This window comes from Heptranchias perlo, chromosome 28, assembly GCF_035084215.1.
Source record: "Heptranchias perlo isolate sHepPer1 chromosome 28, sHepPer1.hap1, whole genome shotgun sequence".
Classification (NCBI taxonomy): Eukaryota; Metazoa; Chordata; class Chondrichthyes; order Hexanchiformes; family Hexanchidae; genus Heptranchias; species Heptranchias perlo.
In genome coordinates this window covers 35,707,890-35,724,863 of record NC_090352.1, presented here as the reverse complement: position 1 = coordinate 35,724,863, position 16,974 = coordinate 35,707,890, and the positions used below count along the sequence as shown (strand labels likewise).

The 16,974-nt window shown below is 45.7% G+C and overlaps 1 protein-coding gene across 1 annotated transcript in view; it reads right to left on the bottom strand.

The window, feature by feature from the left end:
- gdpd1 (glycerophosphodiester phosphodiesterase domain containing 1) overlaps nucleotides 1-16,683 on the bottom strand; it is a 41,047-nt gene extending 24,364 nt beyond the window's left edge. Inside the window, exons 1-2 of the mRNA XM_068008475.1 lie at nucleotides 16,319-16,683; nucleotides 5,850-5,892 (exon numbers count right to left, since the gene is read on the bottom strand). Coding sequence (XP_067864576.1) covers nucleotides 5,850-5,892; nucleotides 16,319-16,454 — 179 coding nt within the window. The 5' untranslated portion in view covers nucleotides 16,455-16,683. The remainder of the gene's footprint in view (nucleotides 1-5,849; nucleotides 5,893-16,318) is intronic.
- Between the last annotated feature and the right edge of the window lie 291 nt (nucleotides 16,684-16,974).

Genomic DNA, 16,974 nt, shown 5'->3' with positions numbered 1-16,974 from the left:
CTTTCATGACCTCAGGATGTCCCAAAACCTTTTACAGCCAATTTAAGTACTTTTAACGTGTAGTCTCTGTTGTTATGTAGGAAACACAGCAAGTTCCCACAAACAGCAATGTGATTATGACCAGATTAACCTGTCTTTTTTTTTTCTAGTGATGTTGGTTGAGTGATAAATATTGGCCAAGACACCAGGGAGAACTCCCCTGCTCTTTTTCAAAATAGTGCTATGGGATCTTTTACGTCCACCTGAGAGGGCAGAAGGGGGCCTCGGTTTAACATCTCATCCAAAAGACGGCACCTCCAACTGTGCAGCACTCCTCAGTACTGCACAGAACTGTCAGCCTAGATTATGTGCTCAAGTCCCTGGAGTAGGAATCGAACCCACAACCTTTTGAATCAGAGGAGAGAGTGCTACCCACTGAGCCACAGTTAACACTGTGCAGTTTTTAAATTGTGCCAAGACCTGTACCAATGACACGGGCTCCCAAAGCGCAGACCTCACACAGCTGGTGGCACGCTGTTAATGGGTTTCCCGGGAGGCAGTTCAGCATCCTCATCCCACCCCAAACTAAACCCCAACCCACCCCAACTAAGGTCAACTGACTGGACGCTAAACGGCTTCGACTCACATAAAAGGCAGCAATTCAGGGTTAAACCATAACCCTGTACGAGTCAGCCTTTCAGGGAGAGTTGGGGGAGAACACTTAGTAAAAAGAGAGAAAAGCACAGTTAGCTCCCAAGAAACCCACCATTGTAAATAATTGCTGTGTTGGTTTTATTTTGTGTGTAATCCCATCATGCGGCTTTCTGATTCCATGCCACACATTCCTCCAGGTTCAAGGCCTCTGTATTTTCCACATAACCTCTCAGAAGGTGTTTTTATGTTTAACCCAAGCCTTGGCAGAGAAATGTCAAACAGACTTCAGTGCCCCCCACCACCCCCACTACATGTATATAGTCCTGTGCCTCCAGTCGACTGGTCCAGGCCAACTTGGAAAATGGAGACCTGGTCTTTAGCACGTATATTTCCTAAATCAGCCTTCAAGACAGTGGACGCAAAGAGAAAATAATATATCTTTTTCTTCTTTGCTGCTGTCCCCCAGTCCTACCCTGACCAATAATTACTGCCCGTGAAGTACTGGCAGTCTGATGCTGCTGGGGGAAATATGAAAATAAAATCCTCAAAACCAATCACGATGCATCTGTTTACCCACAAAGTAACTACTGAAAGCGAGGCTAGTATGGACTGGTGTCTTACAGCGTCAACTTGGCTCAGTGATAGCTCTCTCGCTTTTGAGTCAGAAGGTTGTGGGTTCAAGCCCCACTCCAGAGACTTGAGCGCATGATCTAGGCTGACACTTCAGTACAGTACTGAGGGGCCGCCATCTTTCGGATGAGACGTTAAACCGAGGCTCCATCTGCCCTCTCAGGTGGATGTAAAAGATCCCTTGGGACTACTGATGAGGAGCAGGGGAGTTCTTCTAACAGTTTGGCCTAACATCCCTCAACCAACGTCATTAAGAACAGATTATCTGGTCATTTATCTCATTGCTGTTTGTGGGATCTTGCTGTGCAGAAGTTGGCTGTTTGTCCACATTACAACAGTGACTGCACCTCAAAAGTATTTAGTTGGCTGTGAAGCACTTTGGGACATTTGGAGGATGTGAAAAGTATGATATAAATGCAAATTTTCTTTTTAAATGGGACTTCTAGATTTCACAAAACTTTTGAGGATGTCTTAAAAGTTTTAACCCAGCCGATATTTTTTAAAAAAGCATTATAATTGATTCAGGAATTATATGAATGAACAAAAGATTGAAATTAAAAACAGGGATTAAGCCGGAATTGCTCAACAATCAAACATCATTAGCCTCTGTCTCCACCACCAACTTAGGATTTTGAAGTCAATCCTTTGCAAGAAAGGGAGAGAGAAAAAAAAGCACAGCGTTGCCTTGGAAACCTCAGAGGCCTATCTTACAAAGAACTCCCATTCAGATTTGTAACTGAAAGGTTTTATTGTTAAGGAGGAGAGGGGAGAAGAGAGAAGGAATTGCCAAATCCCCAAGGTACCGCACAACAGTGACTACACATCAAAAGTATTTCATTGGCTGTAAAGCGCTTTGGGGCGTCCTAAGATTATGAAAGGCGCTATATAAATGCAAGTCTTTCTTTCAAGTCTGTTCAAGGAGATCAATTGTTTGTGGTAGAGGCAGAGGCCAGAGTTCACACATATCAGGCAATCAATATGACACTTACAAAAAAAACCTCAGGTCAAGAGGGAAGTGTTGGTTTGTGGTATGTTTACATATTTTTTTAAAAAATTTGTTTCTGGATGAGTGGGAGATAGTCTGTCTGTATAATAACGGAGCAGGAACTTGCAAAGGGTGAGTCGAAGCTCACAGGGGCCCTGCATTTAGTTTTTGAAGCACACTTTTTCACATACACAAATCTTTGAAGGTGGCAGAACAAGCTAATAAGACTTAAAACAGCACACAGGATCCTAGGCTTTATAAACAGAGACATAGAGTACAAAAGCAAGGAAGTTATGCTAAACCTTTATAAATCACTGGCTGGACCTCAGCTAGAGTATTGTGTCCAATTCTGGGCACCACACTTTAGGAAGGATGCCAAGGCCTTAGAGAAGATGCATAAGAGATTTACTAGAATAGTACCAGGGATGAGGGACTTCAATTATGTGGAGAGACTGGAGAAGCTGGGATCGTTCTCCCTAGAGCAGAGAAGGTTAAGGGGAGATTTAATAGAGGTGTTCAAAATTATGAAGGGTTTTGATAAGAGTAGATAGGGACAAACTCTTTCCACTGGCGGATGGGTTGGTAACCAGAGGACACAGATTTTAAGATAATTGGTAAAAAAAAATCAGCGGGAATGTGAGGAGAATTTTTTAACGCAGTGAATTGTTATGATCTGGAATGCACTGCCTGAAAGGGTGGTGGAAGCAGATTCAACAGTAACTTTAAAAAGGGAATTGGATAAATACTTGAAAAGGAAAAATTTGCAGGGCTATGAGTAAAGAGCGGGGGAGTGGGACTAATTGGATAGCTCTTTCAAAGAGTTGGCACAGGCACGATGGGCTGAAAGGCCTCCTTCTATGCTGTATGATTCTAAATAAAACTTTCCGATAAACTGCACCTACAACTTGAAGCTCTTTGCACGTCTGAAATGTAAAATTGTAATAATTAGCACAATCTAACAGCCGGTAACACTGGATTTCTCTCTCTCTCTCTCTCTCTCTCTATCTATCTATCCATCACTTGGCAAACATCACGACAGACCAAATCCGGTGACTGAACCCTACACCAAACTATTCTGCTCTTCAAGCCAATCCCTAGGGACGGGAGAGAAGCAAAACTCCACACAATTCAGGAATCGTCAGGACGTCTAAAGTCAGAATGCTCGCAGGCTCCAATTTCACTTACTTTCAAAAATGGACCTAATATAGGTCTCACTTTAAAGATTAGAATCTTGCAGTTTTGTGAAGGCAGCATTCAAAGATACTAAGGCACCAGACTAAGATTTCACAACTAGAAGACGAGTCACTGCTGCAATACACTGGTGTGTTAACCCTTTCAGCCATAGGTCCTGACATCCGATGCGTCTAGTTTTTCTCCTCTCCTATCCCAACGGATTAGCATGAAGGGCGGAGAGTTGAGTGGAGAATTCAGGAGCTGGATTTGGGTAATCCCCATCAACGTTAAGTCTGGATCTCAGTAGCAGCACAGAAAGGAACGGTGGGGGTGGTGGGGTGGTGAAGAGGAGGCGTTAAAAAAAGTCATTTTAAAATTAAACGAGCATGTGGTCAAAACAGGGAGCACCAGCGCATGATGTGTGGGATCGGTGGATTGTGTCCAACCACAACCACCCTCCGCAGATCCACGCTGTTCCCATAAACCTCTCACCTGCTGACTCAAGAGCAACATTGCTGGAAGGCCTGGTACAAGGTCACTCTCTCACTCACAGGATCCTGATTGGAGAGAGGAGAGGAGAGTAAAAGAGAAACATAACATGACCAGTCGCCTCCCAGTTTTATTTTTAAAAAAAAACGTTCTGCTAGAGAAAAACTCTTTATGCAAGGTCAGGGAAGAGTAAAAAGAAAGAATGACTTGCATTTCTATAGCGTCTTTCACGACTTCAGGACGTCCCAAAGCACTTTCCAACCAATGAAGTACTTTTTGAAGTGTAGTCACTGTTGTAATGTAGGAAACGTGGCAGCCAATTTGGGCACAGCAAGATCCCACAAACAGCAATGTGATAATGACCAGATAATCTGTTCCTTTTTTCAAAAAAAAGTGATGTTGATTGAGGAATAAATATTGGCCAAGACACCGGGGAGAACTCCTCTGCTCTTTATCGAATTGTGCCTTGGGATCTTTTACGTCCACCTGAGAGGGCAGACGGGGCCTCGGTTTAACAACTCATTCAAAGGACGGCACCTCCGACAGTACAGCACTCCCTCAGTACTGCACTGGGAGTATCAGCCTGCATTATGTGCTCAAGTCCCTGGAGTGGGACTTGAACCCACAACCCTCTGAAGCCTTGTATCATGCGACTACCAGGACGGTAGAAGGCGAACTAGATGGACTTTGGTCTTTTTTCATCCAACAATTCCATATGTTTGCAACTTAAAAATACTTGGCAATTTGGTCACCTCCAGACTCAACATCTCAAACGCCAAACTGTCGTGATCAATCATACACAGCTCCAACTCTATTGCCCAATATCTTGTCCTGCACCCCCATCATTCCCGTAGTCGCTGACTCTGTCTCCCACAGTATCGAAGGCAAAACCTTCATTCACGAATCCCTCCATCTTACCTCTGCAACCTCCTCCAGCTCTGTTAACCTCGCCCAATGCTCTTTGGTACTCCAATTCTGGCCTCCTGGGCATTTCGCTCTCTCTCTCTGCTCCATCATAGATGACAGAGCCTTTAGCCACTTTGATCGCCCTCTCTGGAACTCTCTCCCTAAACCCTCCACCTTGTTACTTCTCTCCCCAACTTTTAAAGCCTTTTCTTTTTTGGCCATGTTCCAGCCATCTCCCCTAACTCTCCTGCCAGTGCTCATTGTCCATTTCTCCTCTTGGGAGACACCTCACGACATTTCCTACGTTAAAGGCGCAGTATAAATATACGTTAAGTGGATGATGTTGATGAGCAAGCTTCCTAGTTGTCCATCGGTGAGTTAGGTCAGTTGCCGGCACAGGCATGATGGGCCGAATGGCCTCCTTCTGTGCTGTATCATTCTATGATTCTATGATATGCATAACATTTAATTTCCTAGTTGCATTTCATCTGCTAATTACTAATTATTTTTAACAGTTAACTTACTGCAGACTGTCTGCGCACTCTCGCCAATTATAGCCTCCGTCCATTCTACACAGCTGCACAACAATTCCATCACGACTTCACCCGTGGCTCAGTGGGTAGCACTCTCGACAGGGAGTCAGAAGATTGTGGGTTCAAGTCCCACTCCAGACACTTGAGCACAAAATCCATTTGAGAGCACGGTGCTTTAGGAACCATTACCCAGTGCCTGCATGAAAGGACGGGGATAAATCTGAGCTGGTGGGGCAAGAGGGCAAGGAATGGAAAAAGAGAAAAACAAATTGTGATGCTGGCACAAAAACAATATAGTGTATTTTGCTTTTGGTATAGTGTAAACCTCAAGAGTTAAAAACAGATCGCCCCCAGCAGAGACCTGTGATTCATTTCTCTGCCTCTCTCACACTGGCGAAAACCTGTTATGAAACTCCCGAGCACCAGATGTTAGACTGAAGTCGCTTTGTACCCCATTATGCACTGCATTGAAGTCCCAGCATGGAGCTGGTGCTACTTACTGTCTGAAGGCTGCCATTGTGTTCTCCAGGTTCTCTCCAGCACCTGCCAAGAGGGAAAACAGAAACACTTTCAACGTCTGGCCCGAGGATTATTTCTCACTAATGGAGGTAATTTTGCCAGCTCTCCTGAGCAGACTGACATGATACAGATCTTCAATACAACACAGGCAGGTAAATCCCACCAAACGAGCCCCTATCCTTCAAAGCTGGCGCATAAAGGTTTTTCATTGAACCCAGTGGATGTCAGCCTGAGCTCAGTGGCTTCTAAGTCAGCAGGTCGCGGGTTCAAGTCCCATTCCAGAGACTCGAGCACAAATCCAGGCTGTCCTGAGGGAGTGCTGCACAGTCGGAGGAGCCGCCTTTCGGATGAGACGTTAATCCAAGGCCCAGTCTGCCCTCTCAGGAGGACGTAAAAGATCCTATGGCACTATTTCTCAGAAGAGCAGGGGAGTTCTCCCCAGTGTCCTGACCAACATTTATCCTTCAACCAACATCTAAAAACAGGTTAACTGGTCATTTATCTCATTGCTGTTTGTGGGACCTTACTGTGCGCAAATTGGCTGCCGCGTATCCTACATTACAACAGTGACTACACTTCAAAAATGTTTCATTGGCTGTGAAGCTGTTTGGAACATCCTGAGGATGTGAAAGGCGCTATATAAATGCAAATTCATTCTTTCTTTCACAGGCGTAAGTATAGATGTAGCTGAGGTGTCTGGAACCGTGTGGTTCAAGTCCATTTGGGTTTATTTGTGGGGTTAAGCAATGTGGCTTGTATTATTTGGGGTGGGGGTTCAGCTCCTTCAGGAAATGAAGCTGAAAGACGATGATACAAATAGAGTACGACCTGTACAGGGTCCCTCTGCACCTGGGATATGGGCCTGGGCAGAATGGAGGTTAAAAAAAAAAATTGGGAATAAATTAAACACCATTCCCTCCCGATGTGATTCAAAAACATTACGAGCAGTTTGAAATACTGCTCTTTGGTAGTGAGCATTGCAATCAAACGTCACACTCCCATACTGAATTTCAAAGTCAGTTTGGTCCTTGAACACAGGACCATTTAGCCGCAGAAAGACACCCGTGATTATAGCGTCCAAACCACAAAACAAGTAGCTACATGTGCGCTGGCTAAGTAGGCGATATTTAACTCTCTCAGGCAACGGTAACTGAAAACTAAAGCTGTAACAAGTTCTAAGGAATGGTACAAACATACAAAGATCAGCATTTTAAGAACAAGGCACCCGTCATTGTAATCCAGGCTCGAGTAGCTGGCCAGCACTGGTTTGCTTTGTGCTTCTCACAGACCTGCCCCTTTAAGCTGCAGTAGATCCTGTAAGCTCAAAGAACTTTCAAAATTTCAATGTAATAATACTGAACTTCGAAATTTTATTTTTAAAAAATATTAAACTTCTGCCCTGTGATTGCGGAATAGATCTTAAGAACTAACCATCCCTCCCGAAGCACCCTAATAATGTTTAGCTTTTATTTTTGCGCAAGCGAGGGTAATTCTGTGCAGTTAGAGAGAGGCATGAGAGGGAGATCGAACAGTTAAAGTACTTTTTCCTTCCTCTTCCGTTCCTTCCACTTCCAATTTTTCTCCCTCCTTTCCGGCAGGCATCGATTCCTCAATGGAGTTGGGTTCCATGGGCACCAGCCAAGCTTGGTCCAGTCTTCACCTGATGTCCACACCCATACACTTCCAGCTGGATGTGTTGGACAGCAATCAGGAGCGGGAATCCGAGCTGATTTGACCCCCCCCCCCCCACCCCGGTGTCAGCCATCAGCCACGGTTCAGTGGGTCGCACTCCTGCCTCTGAGTCAGAAGGTCATGGATCCAAGTCCCACTCCAGAGACTTGAACACAAAAGCTAAGCTGACACTCCCAGTGGCAGCACTGAGGGAGTGCTGCACTGCTGTCTTTCGGATGAGATATTAAACCGAGTCCCCATCCGCCCTCTCAGGTGGACGTAAAAGATCCAAAAGCATTATTCGAAGAGGAGCAGGGGAGTTTTTCCCAGTGTCCTCGCCGATATTTATCCCTCAACCAACATCATTAAAACAGATTATCTGGTTATTTTCTCACTGCTGTTTGTGGGACCTTACTGTATACAAATTGGCTGCATTTCTTACAGTGACTACACTTCAAAAATGCTTCATTGGCTGTAAAGTGCTTTGGGATGTCCTGAAAGATGCTGTAGAAATAAATGCAAGTCTTTCTTTTTTTTTCTCCCTAGTGCGCCCAGTACTAAATCTACAAATGATACAGCTCTAAGTCTGAGTTTGAAATGTTAAATAATTTTATTTGTGCAACTTTCCCAGGAGACTCTACGCAACTAAAATCTGCTGATTTGTATCGAGAGTAACACGCTGCTGTGGTAGACCTGGAAGTGCTGACTGACTGATCCTTGTGATCAGAAGCCACAGTCACAACTGTCACAGATTATTGTGCAATTACAAGGGGAACAAAACCACCCCCAAACCCACCACACTCAATATGATGGATCCCCAGCTGAGTAAGCTGATCTCAGCCACCGCTGCAATATGGCGGCACTAAAATTGCCCTCAGTTGTATCTGAGTTAGCGGCATCCCCACCCGAGGGCTGTCCTGTGACTCCAACTGAAAACTGCAGGCAGAAACAGGTGGGCAGTGGTAGGAAAGAGAAAGGAGAGAGAGAGAGAGAAAGATTAAAAAGCAGCTGGGGTTCCCACTGCCTAGCTCCCCGGCAGAGAATCGCCCTCAGCACAGACCAGGTATTAAACCTTGGATACAGAAATAATGGAGATGGAGGGGGCAGGGTGTCAGTGGTGTATGACGCCAGAATGATAATGGGGCTAAAAGGGTTAAATTACGAGGACAGGTTGCATAGACTAGGCTTGTATTCCCTTGATTATAGAAGTCAGAATATTGTGGGTTCAAGTCCCATTCCAGAGACTTGAGCGCATAATACAGGCTGACACTCCAGTTCAGTACTGAGGGAGTACTGCTCTGTCAGAGGTGCCATCTTTCAGATGAGACATTAAACCGAGACCCTGTCTGCCCTCTCAGGTGGAAAAGATCCCATGACACTATTCAAAGAGGAGGGGAGTTCTTCCCAGTGTCCTGGGGCCAATAAGTATCCCTCAACCAACATCACTAAAACAGATTATCTGGTCATTATCACATTGCTGTTTGTGGGAGCTTGCTGGGCACAAATTAGCTGCCGCGTTTCTTACATTACGACAGTCACTACCCTTCAAAAGTACTTCATTGGTTGTAAAGCGCTTTGGGACGTCCCGAGGTCATGAAAGGCGCTGTATAAATGCAAATCTCTTTCTTTCTATTAAGGGGATGATCTAATTGAGGTGTTTAAAGTGATTAAAGGATTTGATAGGGTAAATAGAAAGAAACTAATTCCTCTGGTGGGAAAATCCAGAACAAGGGGGCATAACCTTAAAATTAGAGCTAGGTCATTCAGGGGTGATGTCAGGAAGCACTTCTTCACACAAAGGGGAGTGGAAATCTGGAACTCTCTTTCTCCCAAAAAGCTGTTGTGGCTGGGGGTCAATTGAAAATTTCAAAACTGAGATTGGTGGATTTTTCTCAAGTAAAAGTATTAAAGGGATATGGAGCAAAAGCAGGTAAATGGAGTTGAGATACAGATCAGCCATGATCTCACTGAATAGCGGAACATGCAAGAGGGGCTGAATGGCCTCCTCCTGTTCCTGTGTATTTTGCTGCGACATGGGTTGGTGATTGATGGGCCTTATGATCTTTTCCCACACTCTTGTATTGTGTTTGGACTTGGAGAAACTGGAAAGGGAAAAGTTCCAAGAAAAAAAAATCAGCTGCGCCGAGGGCATCGCTTGCATAGATCTGTTCAGTCATCTGCTTCTCCCCTGCCCTCGTCTCCAACTTTCTCCATCGATTCCTGACAGCACTGATTCTTGCTGGAGTGCAGTGCCATGGGTGTTGGCCATAGGATGATAGCTCACCCGGACAGTTTTTTTCGTGTGTTCCCACATGTGTTTGTAAGCCAGGAAGAGGAAGAAAATTGGGAGGGAAAACAGTTAAAAAATAAAATGACTATAAAATGCCACTGGCCTCATCTCTTCAAACGTTTAATTTAATTTTATTTCATTTACCCCATCCTTGTTGATCTACATTGGCTCCCGGTCCTCCAAGCCTCAAATTTAAAATTCTCATCATTGTGTCTAAATCCCTCCATGGCCTCACTTCTCCCCATCTCTTAACTATCTTCAGCCCTACGACCATCCCTTGAACTCTCCTTTCCTCTGAGTTCGAACTCTTGCATAGTCCCCCCCCTGCCCCCATCATTGGCGACCATACCTTCAGTTGCCCAGGTCCTCCGCCTCCCCATTTAAGACCCCCTTTAAGCTCCATCTCTTTGGCCAAGCTTTTGGTCTAGTCTCCTTTGGTTTGCCATCCATTTTTTATTTGTCACCCATGTAAATCACCTTGGGACATTTTTTCTACATTAAAAGGTACTATATAAATGCAAATTGTGGTTTTACTTGTGGAATTTTCCCAGGACGCTGCCCTGATCACATTCTGCTGATCTGTGAAGGGAGCACGGCAGTGGTAGACCTTGAGCTGTTGACTGAGCCTTGTGACCAATACCAACCATAAAACCATCAAACATTGTAAAGTTGCATCACAGTAAGGAAAATAACAACCATCCCTATCAGACAAAAAATGACTAATGCCTGATACGTTCTGATCTTAATCAGAGAGCAATAGGGTGTTACAATTGACCTCAAAGACCCTGAGTTAGCAAGAAGCAAAAAAATAAAAAAAGGAACAAAAAACAAGACAGGGTTTGTGGTGGGGAATGGGGAAAGAACAGAAATCAACTCAAGTTCCTGCCCCTGATTGCAATTCAGTTACCGTGGCTGGACTGTCAGGTGCGGACATGATTGGGCTTAGATGTGAAGCCCCCCAAAGTTGAATAACCAGCCGATACCCACTGCCTAAGGGTCACACATGAGGAAAGGCCACGAGGATGAGGTACTGGGGGGCAGCCTCCACACCCCACTCAAGAGTCAGCGACCTCCAGGAGAGATTTGGAGAAGAAAGAAAATCCACTTGGATAAGAGCCAAACAGGCACCAGGGCAGACAGATATACCGGTGGCCCAGTGACACAGTGCGTGCTTGTGGGTGGGGAACTAATTTCCCGATTTCAGCAGGGGCCATACCAGCAGGGGAGACTATCCCCATACAGAGGGGCAGAAAAAAAAAAATCAGAAAGCAAGTTAATCCAGGCTGATCTCACCCCTTCAGCTGATTACATAGGGTATTTTGGCAGAGGTCCAACAGCAGGCCATCTGCCCATCTTCTATACTAGGGAGTGGTGTGTGAGGCAAGGGCTCGGATCTGACTGAGCACCAGATGGAGTTTTCGTTTATTCAGCGGTCAAAGTTCCAATGCAATATGGACCTTAAATTGAAACGTACTTCTTAAAACACTTTAGTTAGGATTTGTCATAAGGGACAAAAGGAACTCAAATTTAAAATTAGAGCTAGACCATTCAGGGGCAATTGTCAGGAAGCACTTCTTCACACTAAGGGTAGTGGAAATCTGCAGTTCTCTCCCACAAATAGCTGTTGAGGCTCAGGGTCAATTGAAAACTTCAAAACTGAGATTGATAGATTTTTGTTAGGCAAGGGGTGTTCAGGGTTACGGAACCAAGGTGGGTAGATGGAGTTCAGATACAGATCAGCCATTATCTGATTGAATGGCAGAACACGTTTGAGGGGCTGAATAGCCTACTCCTGTTCCTATAAGTACACATAGCCAAAAAGGAGCAGAGTTGGGAACAAGGCATGCAACAGGGCACTCACTATCAGCACAATGTCCTATATACTGTGAGGGTGGGTAGGATGTTGAACTACAAAGCCAGAACAGTGGAATGCAAGTCAGAGGAGGTTATGATGAAACTGTACAATGCTCTAGTCAGGTCGCACCTTAAATACTGTGCCCAGTTCTGGTCACCAAGGACTATTTCAGCGCTGGAGGCAGTGCAGAGAAGACCCTCAAGACTGATCCCCAGTTTCAGAGGTCCGTGTTATGAGAAAAGACTAGAGAAACATGGGCTTCTTGGCCTGTACAAGGAGACTTTGAGAGATAATCTTATAGAGAGGGTATGTAAGGTCGTTAAGGGTATAGAAAAAAGTTAACCCGGAATATTACTTTAAATTCAACTGAGAGTAGAACAAGGCAACACAGATTCAGACCGATATCAGGAAATTCTTCTTCAATTAAAAAGTGTGAAACTTCCAGATAGAGCAGTAGAGGCAAAATCCCCGGAATTATTTAAGAAACAATTGGATGCTACAATGAGGTAGGGGGGAAGGCAGGTGTCAGGACCGCTCTGGATGGATGAACTAAGATGGAGTCAACAGCCTTCCCCATTCATAATTATCTTGCCTGTTCCATCCTGTGCATTATAGGTTGGACCATGTATGTGGGCACTTGGCAAGATACTAATTGCCAAGAAATTATAGGATCAAAATAATTCTTTTCCTCTTAACTGGTGGTCTCAGCTGGATATCGCACACACGCCTTCACTACTTGCCCAGTTAGATGATCGCAATCATTTATTGCACCTCACAGAGGAGACAGGCAGAAATATTCGGAATCAGCCCATTGCGCAAATAATCCTCCAGGATACGAATTATTGTACCGAGAAGATCGTGCAACAGCAGCAAACATCGCAAGCACATCATACAGACGACTGCGTTCCAGGTTCATTGATTACAACAGATTAAGGTATTACAATATGGGTTTGTGAGGGGAGGGGCCTCATGAAAATTAGACACTGGATACCATCTTGTCCCTCTACTTTGTAGAGATTTCCCCCCCCTCACTCCCCCGAGAGCAAAGCTCCATTCTCCCCAAGAAACTGGATATATTTCAAAGGTATAAACTGCTCAGACCCCTTCAGCAGCTAAACTAGAGCGAGAACATTGTTTGATTTGGGTTTTCTTCCCCATTACTCATCTTCTCCTATAGGCACTCAAGTGGAGCTCCTTGGGCACTGATTTGCTACCTGGGTGAGGTAGCAGAGGACAATGATGATATGTGAAGCTAAACAGTGACGGTTAGCAAGGTATTTGACTGTGGCTGGGAGTTGCAGCAGGGAGGCATTATAGCCAAGCCCAATGCCAACCCCAGCCAATGTCCACACATGCTCAATTTGTCCCAGTACAGCAGAACGAGTAACTTCAGCAAACCTATCTGATTCTCTTTCCCCCACCGCCCAGAAGCAATAATGTTTCACTGCTACCCTGGCCGAGACCAGCTAACTCAGCACAGCACAGCACAAACCAGGGAACAAACCTGCCACCTTCCTCACCTGTCTGGCTCAACACCATTCCAAGTAGTGCATGCACCCAGCTGTTCCATCGCAGGAGCTGCAAAGGCCTTAATTTTAAGCGTCAAAATAAAGTGTTTCACAGAAACTTTGCCCACATTGCCTGGAGTGTGCTTGGAGATGGAAGAGAAAGGAGGATGAAGTTTTAAAATATATATATATTTTCCTCCCTTACATTGGTCTTCCTACACCATCTCTTGCCCACTTACTCACAAATCCTTTGGCCGGGGGCGGGGGGTGCTGGCGAGTTACGACAGGTAAAACATAAAGCCCTGCGGAATTTCTCCCTGACCCAAGGTATCCAGCAAAACTTTGCATTGACCTAATACGACAATTTATATTATTAACCAAGATTAGCACAATGGCCTCAATGAGTATGAGCTTTCTGGTCTGTGCTGAGTTAGCAGATCTCAGTTAGGCTTAAAACTTGGGTTGGGGGCGGGATGCTCGCGGAGAAAATAGCCCAGCCTTTCAGCAACCCCTGCTGGAAGTGATGAAGTAATCAGGCTCGGCTGTGCCCATTCATCCCCCTCCCCCAGTCAAATAGCCCATCAAGACTCACATATGAATAATGGATGTATGCTAAGATACATGAGTTATCACAGGTTAATCTCCTTCTCTCAACTTCCACAGAACCGCTCATGAGGCTTAGTTGAAATCCATACCTTACTGAATGGGGAGCAGTGAGATCTGGAGCTATATTTTACCAATCCACAGCACAGCATTGGTCCTCGGATAAATACCTACAGCCAAGATAAATGGACTCTGGCTGTGGGATGGGACCTTTAAGGTGAAAGAGTTGAAGTGGAATGGTGATTTTTCTCAAAACTGCAACCTTCGTGAAAACAATGGCCAGGCATAGTCCAATAGCCATAATGTTTCTAGTGATGGACTATCATCTTTGTCTCAGTTGTCATTTGCATTCTGGCACCTGCTAGGTTTTCCTGACGGGGTATCCCATCCAAACATATCCTCGGTCCCTGAGCTAAGTTTCCGATCTCATATCACCTCCATCACAAAGACCGCCTACTTCCACTTCCACAACATTATCCATCTCTGCCTCTATCTCAGCCCATCTTCTGCTGAAACCCTCATCCATGCTTTGTCACCTCCTACTCAACTATTCTGATGCTCAGCCAGCCGACCTCCCATCCTCCATAAACTTCAGCTCATTCAAAACTCTGCTGCCCGTACCCTATCCCGCACCAAGTCCTGCTAACCAATCTTCCCTGTCCTAGCTGACCTACGTTGGCTCCCAGTTCCCCAACATCTTCAATTTAAATTGGACATCATGTCCCAGTCTCATCATGGCTTCACTCCTCTCTATCTCTGTAACCTCATCCAGGCCGAAAACTCTTCCAAACTCTCCGTTCCTCTAACTTGCTGTTTTGGGCAACCCTTTGCCCCACCATTGGCAGCCATGCCCAGCTGCTTAGGCCCCACGCTCTGGAATTCCATGTCTAGGCCCCTCTACCTTCCAACTCCCTCTCCTCCTTTAAGATCTTCTTTAAAATCCACCTCTTTGACAAAGCTTTTCATCACCCCTCCTAACATCTCCTTCTTTGGCTCAGCGTCCATTTATTTCTGATTATGTCTTTGTGAAGTTATTTGTGACATTTTTCTACATTAAAGGCACTATACAAATGCAAGTTGTTGTTATCTCCGGCAGCCCAGTCAAGAAGAGACATTGCCATCATCCGGAAATATCCATGAATTGCCTGTCCTCCCATCCCAATTGGGAAGAATCACATGCTTCTGCCCTCCTAAGTTATCCACTGACTTTGGCAGTTTAGCATGCAGAAATTTTCTTCCCCCATTGAGCCACTGACTCCTCTTCTCTCCTGCAGCTGTTGACTCCCCACAACAGCATGGCTGCACCGACACTGGGAGTCCTCAGTACCTTACCCAATACGAATTGACAGTAAGTAGCACCAGAACGTTAAACACAATGGGCTTCACAGTCGAGCCTCATCCTTTCCCCACGCACGCACTTTCAATGGGGGGGGGGGGGGGGGGTACTGATGCTCCTTTCTGGCCAAATTCCTCCCCAGCCTAGCCCAGGGACACTGAAGCTAATTGTAGCACCACTACTGCCAACCCAGGTGAGATCAGCTAACAGAGCACCAATCGAGGGTCAAACCCAAGATATTCCTAGTCTGTATGGCTCAGATGGTTGCTGGCTAACCTGCCTGAACCCATCAGAAGAATCTCAGCATAAAGAATGTAAACTGCAGCGTTAGATTGTTCTAAAGTTGTGCAAGATTACCATGGAAAACCAGAGAGCAATTTCACAAGAGTTTTTTCTCTCGGGAAATTTTGCCAGTGATGACATCTTCCTCGGATATTTGGGTACAGACCATGACGGTGCAAATTGCACATGGTCTGTGAAAAGCTGAATGGTTTTACCTCCTCTTAAGTTCTCATACTTTAGACAGCATTGCGTTAACCACTGACCGTCCCCGGTGCCCTTTCATGGGATGAGAAATAAAAAAAACAAATGGGATCAATCAGTATTCTAACTTCCACGAAAAGGAGGAATCATTTCGGAACACGCAAAGAAGGTAGTCTTGACCGTGGGAGTTGTGGAGTGAGACATCAGATAGCAGGATTGAGAAGCGACCGCTTCATGAGACCTGGCAATGAACCAGAGCGTGGTCCAAACCCGCCGCAGTCTGCAGCCTGTGTAGAAAGAGTTTCCCGATTCCCATCAGGCGATTGTGTGTGTTTTTGTTGCTAGGGGATTGGGAGCGGGGCGGGGAGACTGCAGTGCCATTTGGAAACGGCTTTCACCATCCGCACAATCAGTTCGCAGTCACACTAAAAAAAAAGACTTCTCATTTGTCAGCGGCAAGTAACAGCCCAACCGCGACACACTATGGGTTTAGGACAACAACAAAAAAATGATATGAATAAATACCTTTAACCCACAATCTGAAGAATCCAAACCCCCTTCGCACCCCCCAAAGCTCCTATTGTTAAAACCATCACGGAAATCCGCAGCCTTCACTAACCGATACTCGGGTGGGGAAGAGAGGCAGCTTTTCCCTGTACATACACCGTCCATCCCTGCTTGGGGTCCCGCTGTCGCTCACTTACCTCCGCGGTGCGAGATATGCCGGCATTTGAAGCTCTGTTTCTTCTTACTGTGCAGCAGAGTCGGGCACTTGAAGAGTAAAGCTGTGGTGACCACATAGCCGCCGAGAGTGGAGAGAATATAAAGCGCGGCTGACATTTCTTTCTCTGCCTTACAGTCAGTGGCAGCCTTTCCTCTCGCTCTCTCCCGTTATATACGTATGTGCGCGTGTGTGTATATATATATATATATATTTTAAAAAAAGATCAAGTATAAACAGTTACGAGTGGGGACTGAGGAGAAGGTCGGACGGACGGACAGCCGCCACCAGCTCCGGCTCTCACTTATCCTTTCTCCCCAGAGCCGGTCAGGGCAGACTCCGGCAGCTGCGCCTGCGCACACACTGCGAGCGCGATACAATTGGCCTGTTTCTCGCTACATTTCGCAGATTGTTGCGCACACGCCCATTGACACATTTGCATGCGCGCGCAGCCCCGCCTCATCCAATCTGCCCCCACCCCCTCCCCCTCCCCCCAACAAAAAGGACAATCTACGCACGCGCAGCAACCTGTCACAAAGCGAGAGTATCCATCAATCTGTTGTATCTATTATTACACCGCCAGACGCCAAGCGCCTGGGCTGTCTAAGGTGTTTATTAAGAGCTGAAGGAAATCTTGCA